General features: G+C 47.2%; 1 protein-coding gene across 1 annotated transcript in view; it reads right to left on the bottom strand.

Moving 5' to 3' along the window:
* LOC144721195 (calcium-dependent secretion activator 1-like) overlaps nt 1–16,559 on the bottom strand; it is a 117,896-nt gene that overhangs the window by 54,703 nt on the left and 46,634 nt on the right. Inside the window, exons 7-9 of the mRNA XM_078598600.1 lie at nt 7,434–7,555; nt 1,768–1,879; nt 560–699 (exon numbers count right to left, since the gene is read on the bottom strand). Of these exons, the coding sequence (XP_078454726.1) occupies nt 560–699; nt 1,768–1,879; nt 7,434–7,555 (374 nt within the window). The remainder of the gene's footprint in view (nt 1–559; nt 700–1,767; nt 1,880–7,433; nt 7,556–16,559) is intronic.

The raw sequence follows: 16,559 nt of genomic DNA, 5'->3' as shown, positions 1-16,559 counted from the left end.
AGGCATAAGTAGTACTAATCACATACCTGCATTTCCCATATCCCTTCCCTTTGATGCTGCTAATCCTGCATAATGCACGGGCATGAGTAGTACTAATCACATACCTGCATTTCCCATAAATATGCTAAATTCCTCTTGATATGCATATTCTTTTGTCAAGGCGCTCTTTTCCCCCCTTCCAACCTAGCTTATATATGCTCCAAGCACGTGTGCTGTTTCATTCAGACGCTGTCGCCTCGACAGACCTGGTTTTCACCTGAGGACGGCTGCTTGCGTTGTGGCCGAAACGTCGTGAGAATTGTTTTATTATGTTTTATTTTTATTATTTTATTACTTCCCTTCTACGTGACTTTAGCGAAAGAACCAAGAAGATGAACTGCTTTTTGTGTTTAGTTTGTTGTCTTTTCCCCCGCACCTCCGGTTAGCACGGTTGGCTATGTGCGGTGGTGCGAATGAAGTTCAACATGCATACGTCACCATTTCATCTGATATTGCAGCGGCAACAGCAACTCGCTCAAGAGAAATTCAGCGAGGCTAGAGATGGAAAGACTCTCCTCACCCACTGTGCTTCATGTTCTGCGGCTTGTCCATGCGCAGGCCCAGTTTAATCTTCATCCCCTGGTCCACGCTGTTCTTGGGCACCGCCAGAGCATGCAGCTCGTTGACGCGAGTGGCTGTGGCCATGGGCTGAAGGATCACCTGCCAGTGGTAAACACAGCCTGGTTAGGACTTGCGCCGAACGTATCGGTGGCCCTCTTCAACGTGGGAAGATAAACTCCAGCGGAAAGTTAAACATTCACCAATGTTTTACTGCGACTGATTAAACACCATAAAGGAATATTACATCATAAGTTTAACACTACACCGCATGACTAAACAAAACCTTTAAAAAGCCGGAAGTTGTCATGGATCAATGCTACTGATGCTAATGCTCCTGCCAAAGCTTCCCTTTCTTATGTTAGATCCGACAGCTGTTGCATAGTCAACATCGACCTTCGATGCTTGTTATTACAATGTGTCCCGCCATCTGAACTTAAGTCTTGATCACATCGGTTGTGACTTCCTTTTCCTTATTACATCATCATTGCTTTCCATATTTCGTTTCAACCGTCCCTGTTGTGGTTTAAACGATATGTCCATCTTTTGGAGTACAACACGCTCCAGGAACAGAAAGTCACAATACCATCTTGGAAGTGAGTTATTCGGACTTCCTGGATCTTGTCCTGAAGATACTTGGCATAGTTTCAAATGAAACGTCGCGGATCTAATTACTGAATATGGTTGTGATAATTGGACTTCCACTCAACAGTGAGTGAGCTGATACAATAATAAATGGCACATTAAATGCTTGGTCTCGTGATAATTTAATTTAGTGGCTATGTTAGGTGAAAGAGGGTCTTACGATAGACATTTTACCAGATCATGAGGTGACCTAATAAAAAAAAACATCGATCATGAATCACAAAAACTTGCTGCAAAAACGTATATGTTAAATGTACAATGTTACCCCGCACTAACACAAAACCTGATCTGAGATTAAACCATCATGAGAGCTTGACCCTACTGATGCTACATCGTTACAATCGTAATATACACATGTTATTTATCATAAAAAGTATTCTGCGTGATCCAAACACGAATTAGTATTTGATGGCAAGAAATATATTGTCTGATAATCTACCAGGATCCGAGTTCGAAACTGGCATTCATGAATGTAATGCCACATGCAGGAATGGAACTGCTTTGCAGTCTGAATGCCAGACTCACCCGTCCCAGCTCCTTGTCCTCCAGGGCCAACTTTCTACTGTTCACTGCAAACAACTTCACCTTCACCAGGGGCAGAGGGACATTGATCCTGAAATCCCCCTGCGTGTCCCACCTGCAGCCACACCACAGCCACGACAGGTGAACACCCGGACACTGCCGTGCACACCTTGACACGTTAGGTGCGATGTGTGAGAGTGTGTACATAGCCAACCGCGCTAATTGGAGGTGCAGGGAAGGACAACGGTGAGTATTTGTGTGATAAGTATGGACATTTGACATTACAGCAAATACAATTATATCTGTGTAACATTTAGAAACATAACTACGATTGATAACTCCTGTCAATTTAAATTCCTCTTTAAATGTGGAATGGTAACGAATGCGGAATTTTTGATGAGAGCGATGTCTTTCGGATTTAATTTTTTCAGATATAGTGTCCTGGAATGTTTAGGCCCAATTTCATATTTATTTTGTATTTCCAGATTTAAATGTGTTAAGTTAAAATAACTTTCATTGTTTCAACACTACATTTTATCCCCTTAAGAATTGTAAAGATCGATAATTGAATGTAAAGTGTGAACATATAGTTCCATCAGTTACACAATTTTACATTTGAATTATGCAAGTGAAAGTGACGTTAAATATATTGTCAAAATAGAATCACGTGATGGCACTGTGGCAGGAAAGGCAAAGGAGCGACGCCACGGGACATCACATTTCGGATTATTCCAAAACTACTTTTGATCATCCGAATTTCAATTGTTAGGCCAGATTTTTGGACAACCTGGAAATCGAAAATATGTAACAAAATTTTGTACGCATAAGGCACTGTGCATGAAAAGGGCAAAGATAAGTAAATACACAATGCTAGAGCCAACGAGGATCAAAATTGATGTGGAAAATCTTTTTTCAAAAGATGGGTGTTTAGTGGGGACTTAAGAGATATCAAACTCCCTTGTATGTCAATATCTGCACATAGGAGCGCAGTGATGCAGTAGTTAGTGTGCTGTGCCATGAACCTGAGTTTGATTCCCTGCCCCGGGTAACATCAGTGGTGAGTGATCTCCAAACCAGTCCTAAACACCCACTTCCCCAACCTGCCCTGACCAGCGTGATGAAGTACGGTCAAACAACCCTCCCATGACCAATAACAGCATGGAAAGACCTTCATTCAGCAGTGGATTTACAAGGACTGTGTTATGATTATTATTATATTAGCTCACAACAGAATACATTATAAACAAAGACAATTATTCATGTCTAATGATTATTAATACCAAAATAATAGATAATTGTACGAATGTGAAAACTGTAATGTTTACATTTCATGGAAAAAAATAACAGTCAACTCACATTCTGCACTACAGGGACTCCTCTACTTACAAACATTCGACTTACTAACTTTCAGAGATACGAACAAACCTGTCCGTATGTCCAGTTGCCTGTTCGGACCGAGAGTCGTAAGTTCAACCACTGCGCAATAGATGGTGGTGGTGGCATCTACATCTGCAGAACATGAAAACCAGTGGCATCTATTCTAGATTTGAAGTTGCTTATAACCCCCCCACGGCCCATCCTGGCTCCTCCCCCCTCCCCTTAACCAATATATAAGGTCGTGTCTCTTAGAGCTCTCTTCACTTGATACAGTAATTTTGCTGTGACGGTTCCACCTGAAGACGGAAGCTTGTGTTTCCTCCGAAACGTCGTGATTTAATGTATTTGTTTTCTTTCTTAACCTACGTGACTTTACCGAAAAAAACCAAAAAGTACAGTGGCATCTACATCTACTAGTCCTTGGGCCAGACCAGCTATCGGTACCGCCAAAGGTAGAAAAACTTCAATGGTGCCATTTTATTTGTTACACCAACAGAAGTAAAATAATACATGATAATCTTTCCAAATGAGCAGCTGTTTAATTTTTCTCACAGGAAACCTGTTTTTGCACCTATTGCAATCACACTTAATTGCCCGGACGTTACAAATAAAACATTCCAACACCTCTGCTGTTAATTAAGACAATAAAACAGGACCTTGCGGGGTGGGCTGGTAGGAACGAATAACCAAAGAATATAAACATAATGTATTATTACACTTGTTTAGCCAGGAAAGCCCCACTGAGTCTAAAGGTGTTTCTAGGGTCCTGCCAAGTGTTTGCAGTAGGGGGCGAATGTTGCTACACCTAATCGGACGATACAAAGGGAGAGTTTGAGGCCTAGTTCTAGGCTTTAGGCCTAGCTGTAGGCTTTAGGCCGCTGTGAGTTAATTTTTAATTTAAATGTTTTAATTATTTATGTAAAAGCTTTAAATGTAAATGTTTATATTTAAAAACATCAGGGAATGTAACATTGTTAAACATTAACTCCCTTTCACACACGCGGGGGTACGATACGAAGGGAGAGTTTGAGGCCTACTTCTAGGCTTTAGGCCTAGCTGTAGGCTTTAGGCCGCCGTGAGTTAATTTTTAATTTAAATGTTTTTATTATTTATGTAGAAGCTTTAAATTTAAATGTTTCTATTTAAAAGCATCAGGAAATGTAACATTGTTAAACATTAACTCCCTTGCACACACACGGGGGTACGATACGAAGGGAGAGTTTGAGGCCCATGTCTAGGCTTTAGGCCTAGCTGTAGGCTTTAGGACGCTGTGAGTTAAATTTTAATTTAAAAGTTTTAATTAAAAGCTATCTCAGGGAATTATGAGGGAATGTTACACTTGTTTAGCCAGGAAAGCCTCATTAATTTAAATATTTTAATTAAAAGCTATCTGAGGGAATTATAAGGGAATGTTACACTTGTTTAGCCAGGAAAGCCTCACTGAGTCTAAAGGTTTTTGTAGGGTCATGCCAAGTGTTTGCAGTAGGGGGCGATGTTGCTACACGGACGGACGGACGGACAAACGGACGGACGATATAATCTATTGTAGGCTGGTCCACTTCGTTCCTACCAGTATAATTTACAAATAGATGTTTGTTACCAAGGCATGCATTTCTTACATATTATTGCATTTATTCACGCTTGTTCTTCAATTTCAGTGACTTAGTTAAGTCTGGAATAGATTGGCGCTATCCGTTTTCCTTCTGTTTCTAGCAGCTTGTTTGCTGATGATAATTTCCTGGCAGGTGAGGAAAGTACTGGTGGTTCTGTATTATTTCTGTTCAGTAAAGATATCTCAAGTGCTAACTTTACCCTCAATGTATTGTTAATGTACCTGTTAAGATTATTAGTTAAGGCCAGGTACTACAGGCAAAAAATAATTATTTTTGTTCAGTTTGTAATTTATTTATTTATTTTGCTTCTATAAATTGTGAACTTTCATAACATGCACACAATTATTACCAATAACTTGATTATTAAAATCAGAAAAACTAACTATTTACAACTTAGAAATAGTTAGTTTTAACGATTTTATACAAACTTCGCCAAGTAAACAAAGCCTTAAATTAGCGTTTTTTAGCATATTTCATCGCAAAATGTCTCCGCATTTTAAGAAATAACTTAGTTGAATTGCATATCATTGAAAAGCTTATTCTCTGGAGCAGATGTCTCGCTTAGTCATATATGGCTATTTACCTTGCTTTCATGGAAATACGAAGGAGAACACAAGTAGAACTCTCAAATCTTATTGCTACGAGAATCACAATTCCAGAACTGGCATTGCGATATTCTCAAAATGACATTTTGCATGCCGAGTTTGACAACTCATGTTTCCTAATAGGTAAAGCCACATCATTCTACATACTGCTTCCTACTTGGAATAGCTAGAAATGTTCAGACGGATTTTTTGATATCTTTTGTCATTTTCATTTTATGTGGTATTATATCTTTTAAAAAATTGGCGAAAATCTTGTTTTCTAACATGTGTCAAGTGTATTTTAACATCATTATCTGAAAGAACAATATTTTGACAAAAGCCTCTGTAGATTACCAACCGATAAGGTATTGATCACATTAAAACAAACCAAAAAGATCTGACTTCATCTACTAAGTCAATATTGTGTTTTATATAATATGCAAATTTTTGCATATTTAATGAGATAACACCTAATATGCATAAATGAATGGGGGGAAAGTCACAATACAAAAAAAACCTTAAATTTGGGTGTATATTCATATGGTCATTTTTCATTCTGATAAAAGGACAAGAATTTTTGTTTGCCTATTCACCTGTAGTACCTCCCCTTAATTTAGTTAAGATTAGTTAAAATTAATTTTACCCTTTATCAATGTTAGTTTTGCTTTTGGGTTGTAACTCTCTGCTTCCGTCAATGTGTAACCAAAGTACTGACAGATTAATTCAGGTTTTGCACCAAAGTAATGATGATTTCTGATTGTACTGTATGGTGCAGGTGAAAATTGACTGAATATGGCCACCGGTGAAACAAGCAAGTAACAACCCACTACCAAAGCGACCATGGTTGGAGTGCATCATCAACTGTTCTGATGATACAGATAAGCTGGTGTCACCACAAATTGTTGACTCCTGGAGAACTCTGCTCAGGGCAGCTCAGATACGAAATCATGCACCAGTTTTGGAACTGGCAAAAGACATTCCTGACGGACAGATTCCAGAAATCTACTACCACAGAAAGTGTCGCAGTATCTTCACTATGAAGAAAGTTCTTGATGGCATCCTTGCAAAAGAAAAGCAAAGTGCCAGTGGCTCTGCTGAAGAGAAATAAACTAAGAGAACAGCTCGACATGCCCCAAATACGTCTAGGACTTATGACGCAGAGTGAATATTTTGTCAGAAAACCAACAAATATGCCAAGAGAGACAATACGAGCAAAGATCGGGAGTGCAGCCACAAATAAAACGAACAGCAGAATCCTTGCCATTGAGTAGAGACCTTGTAGCAGCTGAAGGGCACTACCACAGGCCATGCTCTCCACTGCACACCAAAGATGAGGTTTCCAAAGAAGAGGTTGCCAGCAATGAAGATAATGATGCTGCAGCCCAGTACGAAGCTGCTGTGAATCAGTCATATAATGAGCTGTTCCTCTTCATCAGGGTGGAGCTTTTTGGCAATCCTCAAGTGATGATAATGACTGATCTCACTTCTAGACTGGTTTCTTCAATGAACTCCCTAGGCATTGTCCAAGTCAAGGAATCAACCAAGAAGCACATAAGGCAAAAGCTGGGGAGTGCGTTTGCTGGAGCCTTGCACATCTTCCCTAATGGGAAAGGAAAACTCCTCCTCTATCCAGATAGCCTGTCTATGAGGGAACGCTTTTTTTATGCCCAACTTTATAAATTTCAATTACATTCTGTGGAGCCATTCCAATGATTGTAAGAAGTCTCTGGTAAGTATAAAGCAAAATTCAAAATCACACTTACTATGGATTTGAGAAATCCTCACAGAAATTACTAATTAATTCCCCTGCCAATTTAACAGTACATCTATGCATATAATACTATTAATTAAATTATTGTAGTGGAGCAGTGTCAATGATTAATGTGGTGAGATCGTTTTTGATATGAAAAAGAGGAATTTGCTCATAAAAATAACAATAAGAGTAGTCTGTCCAGGAAATTAAGCATTTTCAGAGGTCCCTGCTTGCGCTGAGATTTTCCTTGCCGAGAGCTGCAACATGAGCTACAGTGCAGGGGGACACGGATGCAAGGAATCGTGTGGTTAGATTCAAGAAAGGAGAGCACATTTATCTTACTTTGGTGTGGAAGCTTCGGCCTGCTCAGTCTGCAGCTTCTCCCCTCCCTCTACCTCCATGGTGCAGTACACGGTGCGGTTGGCTGTGAGCGACCGCAAGCCCAGAACCTCCATCACCACCACCTTGCACAGCAGAGGCACACACCGTCCAAGTACAGCTTCGCAAATCCTTGAGACACCGCGCCAGGAGTGAACGGGCCATCACCCATGGTAGTCGGAACAACTCTCGGCATCCCTTCCGCAGTGAACGTCCCGGGCCCACTAACGCGGCGGTTTCCCATAGCAATCCAGATACTTCACGTGCAAAGTTGAAGGTAATTTGTTTATAACTAAATTCCACCTTATTTTATTACATTTTGCACCATGTTTTTATAATAGCATTGAGTTTGCATTTGTTAGTGCAATGGTAACAATCTGCCTTTTCATGAAACCTACTGTGAGTGAACAGCAGAAGCCAAGCATGAGCGGCATTACTTTGTTGTATGGATATACAACCCAACGCCCGCATTCCTGTTTGCTCAAAGTGAAAGTGTTTTGTGATAAGTAATTCGTGCTGCTGTGCTTTGCTCCGGTTTGAAAAAGACTCTCATCAGCTGTTGACCCAGGTCACCCTTAAAAACGAGACTTTTTGTTATCTCCATTGGTCCTCACCTGGTGAAATGAAGTCTATTGTTCATTATCACCCCTGGGATTACATCATAACATTTCAGAATATATCTTTATACTGGAGGAATCTGATGAGCTACAACGCTCTTTTTCACAGACGTCTAGTACATTGAAAGCAGCGTAGAAAAATAAATCGTTCTACGAAACTATGCTCTCACCATCTATGCATTCCTGCTTCACCAACCAGCGTGGTGAAGTATGGTCAAATATAACACCATGACCGCAGTGGCGGCTCCTGCAAAATCTCTCAGGGGGAGCAAATGTCTGGATGATTGATAAGGATAAGGTCCACCCATGCAATGGATAAATTAACAGCTTAAGCATATAAAGGCAACTTCACTTCTTTAATATTAATGAAAAATAAAGTGACTCTTACAATACATCTTGTTTGTTTCTATACTCACTATTAAAACAAACCACTCAAGTTTCTTTTATTAAAGATTCCACTAGGTGGCGACAAATTTTATTGTTGGATGAAACGTGCTTACGTATGATGACGTAAGCACGTATGATGACGTAAGCACGTTAGGGCGAGCCCTCCCGGAAGCCATAGAGAATGCATTGCAGCGCCCCCGTTCGAAAAAAAAACATCTTTGAATGTAAGTCTATGGGACCACTCGGGGCGATTCTCAGCTGGAGGGAAATCGCCCAAAAAGAGGCGGTACTCCACAGAACGTAGCATGACGCTGATTGGACTATATCCAGAGGCATGTTGGACGACGACGCGCTCGCGGCCTTCGGGTCCGCATCGAGATCGGCCCGCTCCACGCTCAAGGCTGCGCTGGGCCTCATGGCCAAAGTTTACGGACCACCTTCGGCCTGCCGCCACCTATTTTACGGCCGACGGAAGGCAGACACGGAGACCGCGCTCGCCTACCGCACGGCGTCGCTGGCCCTCGCCGATGCCGCGTTCCCTCGTATGGACGAGGAGGGGCAGGACGCTATGGTTTTGGAACAACTGCTCAAGTTGGCACAGGACCTGGGGGTCCCCATCAACACAGCCGACGAAGTGGATATATGTTCGTTGCGTTTAGCAACGAGTATTCAAGCGCACGAGGTCCTGCAGCGGAAACAAGTGGTCGTCTGCACTGCTGCCGGGGTCTCAGCTCCGGGCCCGGTGGTCACCGAGCCCCAGGTCGTTCGCCCACGGGAGGAGGCGTTCGCGGCTGCACGACCGGGGGATTGGAGGTCGGGGGGTCGCTCGCCTCTGCGATCGACCCGCAAGCTGGAGCAACCGAGACCTCCGACGTCCCTCATCACGTGCTACAACTGCGGCCTTCGGGGCCACGTGGCGTCCGGGTGCCGTGCTCCACGTCAGCGCGCCACGGGACCTCGGCTGGACGACGACCATGGCCCCAAGTCGTCCCAACTACCCCCGGCAAGTCGCGGCACTTCATATGCTCGGCCTACATACACGACACACATGGGCCGTCGCTTTGCGGCGGAGGATGGGCGATTGGGGGTCGGGGAATCGGTTCGGAGAGGGGGGTTCGTACGGGGCGGGGGGGGACATTGAATGGTCCGAGTTGGGCCACAGAATTGTGGCCGCGGCGGCCGGTTCGTCGGTCGTTACGGGTTTCATAGACGGGGTCGAGGTCAGGGTGTTGGTGGACACGGGAGCGTCGGCCACTATAATTTCAGACCTCATTTATAACATTCTCCCCGTCCAATGTCGACCTCTGCTTCCGGTGGACGTGCCATTTTACGCGGCAAATGGGGGCTCATTGGGTATTATCGGTCAGATTCGGGCGTCCATTTCCATAGGTGATATTAAATTGGCGGGACCTATTTTCGTCTCCTCTTCCCTAGCAGTTCCTTGTCTGTTGGGCACAGATTTTTTGGCTAAGATGCCCATTAAAATCCTCGTGGATCAACGTTGTATTGAGCTGCCATCGGGTCGCCGTATTTCTTTTTTGTCTAACCCTACTGAAATACGGACGGCATGCGCGACGATCCAAGCGCTAGCGACACAGACGGTGCACGTGCCCCCGGGTTCGCAGATGTTGATACCCCTCCGGTTGCGGAAGCCATTGGGTGGGGAGACTGCGGGACAAGGCGTGCTTTTGGGTCCATCGAATAGAGCTGTCGGGGGTCTGGATTTGGCGGTGGCTCAAACGTTGGTTCGGGCTGACGGGGACCCGTTCGTTATGGTGTTAAACGCGGGTTCTAGGCCGGCCATTATTCCGCAGGGCACTGTGCTTGCTCACGCGGCACGGGTCCCTGCGGAAGAGCGCCTTGTTGCACATGTTGATCCCGTCCCGGCGCAGAAAATTGCATCGGGTGATGACCTTGAATGGGTCGATTCGCTGTGTGCGGACTCGAGTGATTTGTCAAGGGTGCAATTGGGTGCGCTGCGCGCTCTGCTGATCTAATTTTCCGATGTGTTCAGCACGCACAAATATATTGGGTGCACGGACCTGTTACGCCACCACATTGAAACAGGCGATGCAGCACCAGTCCGGCAGAATCCCTTCCGGCTGAGTCCTGCCGAGAAGGAACACGTTCAATCGGCCGTCAATGACATGCTGACGGCCGACATTATTTCGCCCTCATCCAGTCTGTGGGGAGCACCTATCGTTCTGGTTAAAAAGCAAGACGGCTCCTTGCGATTTTGTGTGGATTTCCGTCGCCTGAATAAAATCTCCGTGGCCGACGCGTATCCGCTCCCCAGGATGGACGAGTCCCTGGACGCATTGTCCGGGGCGCAGTATTTTTCTACGCTTGACTTACTGTCGGGATTCTGGCAGCTGCCACTCGACAATGAGTCTAAACCTAAGACAGCATTCCGGACCCCAGGGGGCCTGTTCCAGTTTAATCGGTTGCCCATGGGACTCCACTCCGCTCCCGCGACGTTTCAGCGCCTTATGGAATTGGTTTTGTCGGGTTTGCAATGGGATACTTGCTTAATTTATCTTGACGATGTCATTGTTTTCAGTAAAACCTTTGAGGAACACCTCCAGCGATTAAGAGGGGTGTTCTTGCGGATGCGTTCGGATAAGTTAAAGTTCAAACCGGCGAAATGCCACCTTCTGCGAAAATCCGTAAGGTACTTGGGCCACATTGTCGATTCTTCAGGGATCTCCACCGATCCCGCGAAGACAAACTGTGTCAGTTCATGGCAAACGCCCACGTCGGTTTCTGAGGTCCGCAGCTTCCTTGGTTTTGCGTCATACTACCGCCGATTCGTGGAGCATTTCGCCACCATTGCCAAACCCTTGCACGCTCTAACAGCCAAAGGAGTCAGGTTTCGATGGGGGCCAGAGGAGGAGGCCGTGTTCTGCTCCCTTCGGGACGCCTTGGTGGGTGCCCCGCCCTTACGTTACCCTGACTTTACGAGTCCCTTCTTGCTGGATACTGATGCTAGTAACACGGGCATTGGGGTGGTGCTCTCACAGGTCGTTGGGGGAGTTGAACGGGTGGTCGCCTATGGTAGCAGGGTTTTGTCGCCTGCGGAACAGCGCTACTGCGTCACCCGTCGCGAGTTGCTGGCTATTGTTTTTTTTGTGCAGCAATTTCGGCCTTATCTCTATGGCCGTCATTTTACGGTCCGGACGGACCACGCGGCGCTTCAGTATTCATTGAGGGTCGCCCAGCCCTCGGGCCAATTGTCACGGTGGTTGGAAGTCCTCCAGGACTATCAATTTACGACCACTTACCGTAAGGGGTTGCGCCACACCAACGCGGATGCCCTGTCGCGGTTGTCGCCTAGTCCTGAATGTGCGTGCTTGATGGGGTCGGCGCGCTGTAAACCGCCAGGTGCTGTGCCCGAGAGTGAGTTGGTCGCGGCCATGAATGCGCCGATGGTTGACGTTCCCGCTAACCCTGCGGGCGGGGACTCGCTACTCTCACTGTCTCTCGTTGAGTGGGCCCGACTCCAGATGGCTGACAGCTCCCTGCTCGCGTTGCGTCGTAGGGCGGGGGGTCCCGAGGAGGGTCGAACACGGGCTGGCTCCTGGCTGCTCAAGCATGGCCTGCTAATGAGGTGGGACAATATGTCCTGGCGGCACGCACTCGTCGTGCCTTACGCTATGCGGGGCAAAGTTGTTTTGGCTGCACACAAACGCCTCTTACATCTGGGGGTAAACAAAACGCTTGCCCTGATCCAGCGGGACTATTATTGGCCGGGGATGGGGAGCGATGTGATCAATATACTGAAGGGGTGTGTGGATTGCGCCAAACGGAAACCACCGCCCGTTGCGCCGAATCCACCGCTGCAGTCTATTCAGGTCTCGCGCACCAACGAGCTCGTTGCGCTGGATATTTTGGGGCCTTTTCCTGTCACGCCTAGGGGTAACAAGTACCTGTTGGTTGGTGTGGAATACTTTACCCGATGGCCTATGGCGTGGCCACTTGCCAACCAGTCAGCGGCGGCCGTGGCGGATGCTTTTGTCCAAGGCTACGTCTTGGACAAGGGGGCTCCCGAACGCTTGCTGACCGACCAGGGAAATAATTTTTCGAGTAAATTGCTGCAGGAGGTGTGCGACCTTTTGGGTACTGAAAAGGTGCGCACCTCCCCGTACCACCCACAGACTGACGGGATGGTGGAGCGACTCCACAGGACTTTAACCTCCATGTTGTGCCAGCAGGTGTGCGAGGCACAGGTTGACTGGGACTTGCAGGTCCCGGGGGTCCTCGCCGCGTATAGAATGGCCCCCCACGCAGCTACGGGGTTTTCCCCATTTTATCTGATGTATGGTCGGGAGGCTGATCCGCCCATGGAGACTCAGCTGGGACTTTCCGCGCCACGGCCCAATTCCAAATTGGCCGACCATATTAAATTTAACATTGCAAAACTCGCCGAGGCACGGGAGGCCGCACGGCTTAATTCAAGATCTCGGCAAGTCGCCAACGAGCGATTGCGTGCACGGAAGGTGTCCGTGCACGATTGGAAACCGGGCGATAAGACCTGGCTGCACTGCCCTCATGCACCTTTGGCTACGTCACCTAAATTGTTGAGGCCATGGCGGGGACCCGTGGAGGTCGTGCGGGTTGCACGCCCCCAGTGTGTTCAGATAAAATGGGGAAAGCACCGGTGGTACGTTCACCCCTCCCGGCTAAAACCGTTCTTGCCACCATATGGCCTTCCTTTGTGTCGTGATGACCGAGCAGGTGATGTGACCGACGACCCGGGGAGGGGGATTTCTTCGCCTGATCCCCACATGTTTTCGCCTGATCCGCTCCCAGGTGTCCGGGAACTGACGGCTGCCGACCACCGGCGACCGGATCCCCGGGGCACGGCCGGTTCTTCCAGGCCCGAACCGTGCCTTCCTGGGCTGCCGGTGCCACCGGATGGTCGAGAGTGTCTCGTCCCGTACGACGGACCGGCCAGGCGGACTTGCGCTAGGTCGCGCAACTTTTCCTGACCGAAAAAATGGGGTGGGGATGCGGGCCGACGCGGCCGGAGCGTCTCGTCACTACGTTCCCTGTCCGCTCGACCACTTTATCACCCGTTCAAGGAGCGTGCGGAAGGGGGATCGGTAGTCAAGGAGACACTGGACACGTTTTTTTTTTGGAATAACTTTATTGTGTTGCTCGTCGGTTTGTACATAGGTTGTTGTTGTATTGTGTTGTTGTGTTGTCTTGTTGTGTTGTTGTGTTGTCTTGTTGTGTTGTGTTGTTGTTTTGCATTGTTGTGTTACGGGGCACACTTCGGGAGTGGGGTTTTTTTTTGTTGGTTTGTTGTTGTTTGGCAGCCGGGCCGGCTGCGAGCTATGTGGGGGGGGGGTGATGTAGTGGTGATACGCGCTGGTAGTAAGAATCGTGGGGTAGCGCGTGGTGATTGCCTGTGTGTTGGTGACGCGCGCTGACGGTGAGGGATCGTAGGTCAGCGCGGGGTCATGGGTTATGTGATGGTGATTGGCTGTGTGTTGGTGACGCGCGCTGACAGTGATGGATCGTGTGGCAGCGCGTGGGGATTGGTTATGTGCGCTGGCACAAGAAGGGATCGTGTGGCAGCGCGTGATGATTGGTCGGTTAGGGTGGGTGCTCGCATCGCGGTCCGCATAGCGGAGGGCTATATAAGGCGGTGCGCGCGGGCGCTCGAGGAGAAGTTGGTGACCAGTGAAGACGGAAGACGGAGGAGGAAGAGATAGGGCCCTGAGACACCTAGTCCCGCTGTCCTTGTAAGGACCGGGGCCCTGTGTGGCTCAGAGGCGGGACCTTGGGACCCGGGGACCGGACGTCCGTGTGAGGACCGGGCCACGGGACCCAGTGGTCGTGATCCGTACCCAAGCTGGGGTGGGTCTAGAGGTTCCCCCGGATGCTACGGGGCTGGAATGCCCGTGTGTGTGTAGCTGGGTAGAACGTGTAGCGTGAGCAGTAGTTACCACCCGTGTCAGGTGGAACGTGTAGCGTGAGCAGTAGTTACCACCCGTGTCAGGTGGAACGTGTAGCGTGAGCTGTAGTGACAACACGTGTTATTATGACAACCCAAGTGTGAATAAAGTGTGCTACCCGTCAAGTGGTTTCCCGCCGTAGTTTACTATACTTCATATGTATGTATGTTAAACTTCTTTCAAACCGCACGTAGCCAACCACTCTAATATTATGTTGTTGTAGCAACAAGCAGATAGACTAACACTTAGTAATTCTGTTATGCTAAAAAGACAAATTTATAGACATTATAGCTGTGAACAAGTTAAAAATAATAATTAATAGTTTAGTGAATTTGGTATTCATGCAAATATTATAGCGTGAGGCTATCATGAACAAAGATGCTACTCTATGTGGAACATAGTCCACAATAGTTTCACACTAGGGGGCAATGTTGCGATGTGTCATCCCAACTGAGTAAACGGTGGTGCAATTTTTTCAAATTTGGATCATGAAACCGGCACACAATGGCCGACTCGTTTTTTAATAATGTCAGGGGATCCTTGACGTCACGGCGAAAACCATGCAAACCGCAAGTGCACAATGGCTGGGCCACGTCACCGCACCAAAGATCTGTCACTTTCTACCTTCGCTGACTTGGCGGTAATTAGCACCGCCCCCCACTGATTAGCACACAGTTGGCTACATCCGGCACAAAAAAGTTCAACATGCACACGTGTCGTGGTTCAGCGCGCGCATATTCGGGAACGACTACATGTCCGCGCTGGGTGGCCAGAAGAGGCAGTTGGTGAGCATCATTGGGGGGATGTAAGAGCAGCTAAGGTCAGGACGACCGTTGGGGTAATTCTGTTGGGATAAACAAGGGGGAAGGTGGACCGGGATTTGATAAGATCAGTATCCACCAATCATAGAGGGTCCTCTAGAGAATATTCTGGAAGGGGTCGCGAGGAATATATAAGACGGGCAAAACGAGCCTGGGAGTTGAGTTGATGAAGACAGAAGATGACAGAAGCTGAAGCCGGACCCGCCAAGCTAGTTAGGCTGAGAGTAGTCCTGTGTGGACCTGGGCAGGATAGGATAGGGTCGCTAGGGGTAAGCGCAGTCCGTACGTCGGCACGCTTGACCCCCTGGGCTGCCGTGGTGTCAATCCGCTGAGACAGCGAGACACGGCAGCCGGGAGGGGTGAAATGGGGCGAGTAGAGAATAGGATAGGGAAGGAGAGTCGAGAATAGGATAGGGAAGGAGAGTAGGGAATAGGATAGGGAAGGAGAGTAGGAAATAGGATAAGGACGCGGCGAGTGAGGGAGCGAACAAGCGACGGGCGGCGAATCCTCGGCTTAGCTAACAAGTGTTATATAACGAACTGTAATAAAGTGGCCCGGACAGAAGGCAAGAAATCGTCCGCCTATATTTACAACACTACATGTCTTGCCTCACGGCAGATGTGGAGCGTACATTCACAGGAAGTTCCTGTTTTTTTATGCTAATTTTGGTTACATGACCAGGAAGTTACGATTTTAGATTTCCACTGTACCACGCGGGCGTCGGCCATTACACAGATAAGTCAAGATGGCGGCACGCATCGCATCTCAGTGAGACCACAGCCGCACTTGTCCATTGTGGGAGCTTAAGAAGCATTGTCTGTAAGTTGTTTATATTCCTATAATATTGGCAATGCTGTTGTAATGTTGGAATGACCATTATAGTGATGTAAATGCCTTTATGGTGCCGTTAAGTTGTTGTAGTACATACGAGGCCTAGTTAGTAACGAAGCCTGCGACTTTCCTTATTGTGGATGTTACTTGTGATTTAGGAGGTCGAGTCAGACTTGTGCCTATGTTGCGATCCTGAGAGTAAAGATGACGAAGTATCTCATCCACAGTTTAGTGTTATGTGTAATGCTGTACATTTGGGGTGCAGTGGGATGAATACACGATGTGCCTGTATGCAACGCACCAGCTTGTGCTTTGTCTAGTTGTTCAGTGGTAATTTAGGGGCCTGGTCCGTCCAGGATCTATTGTTATCTAAGACAATGTTCTGATGCTGTGGTGTTCATTGTGTTGGTGTTTCCGGATTATAACAGATGCTGTATCTGTGTTTTCTCACCAGTTTTACCTTATTACAATCA

The sequence above is a fragment of the Lampetra planeri genome, chromosome 11 (assembly GCF_965212315.1).
Source record: "Lampetra planeri chromosome 11, kcLamPlan1.2.h2, whole genome shotgun sequence".
In the NCBI taxonomy this organism is placed as follows: Eukaryota; Metazoa; Chordata; class Hyperoartia; order Petromyzontiformes; family Petromyzontidae; genus Lampetra; species Lampetra planeri.
This window is presented reverse-complemented; position numbering and strand designations above follow the sequence as displayed.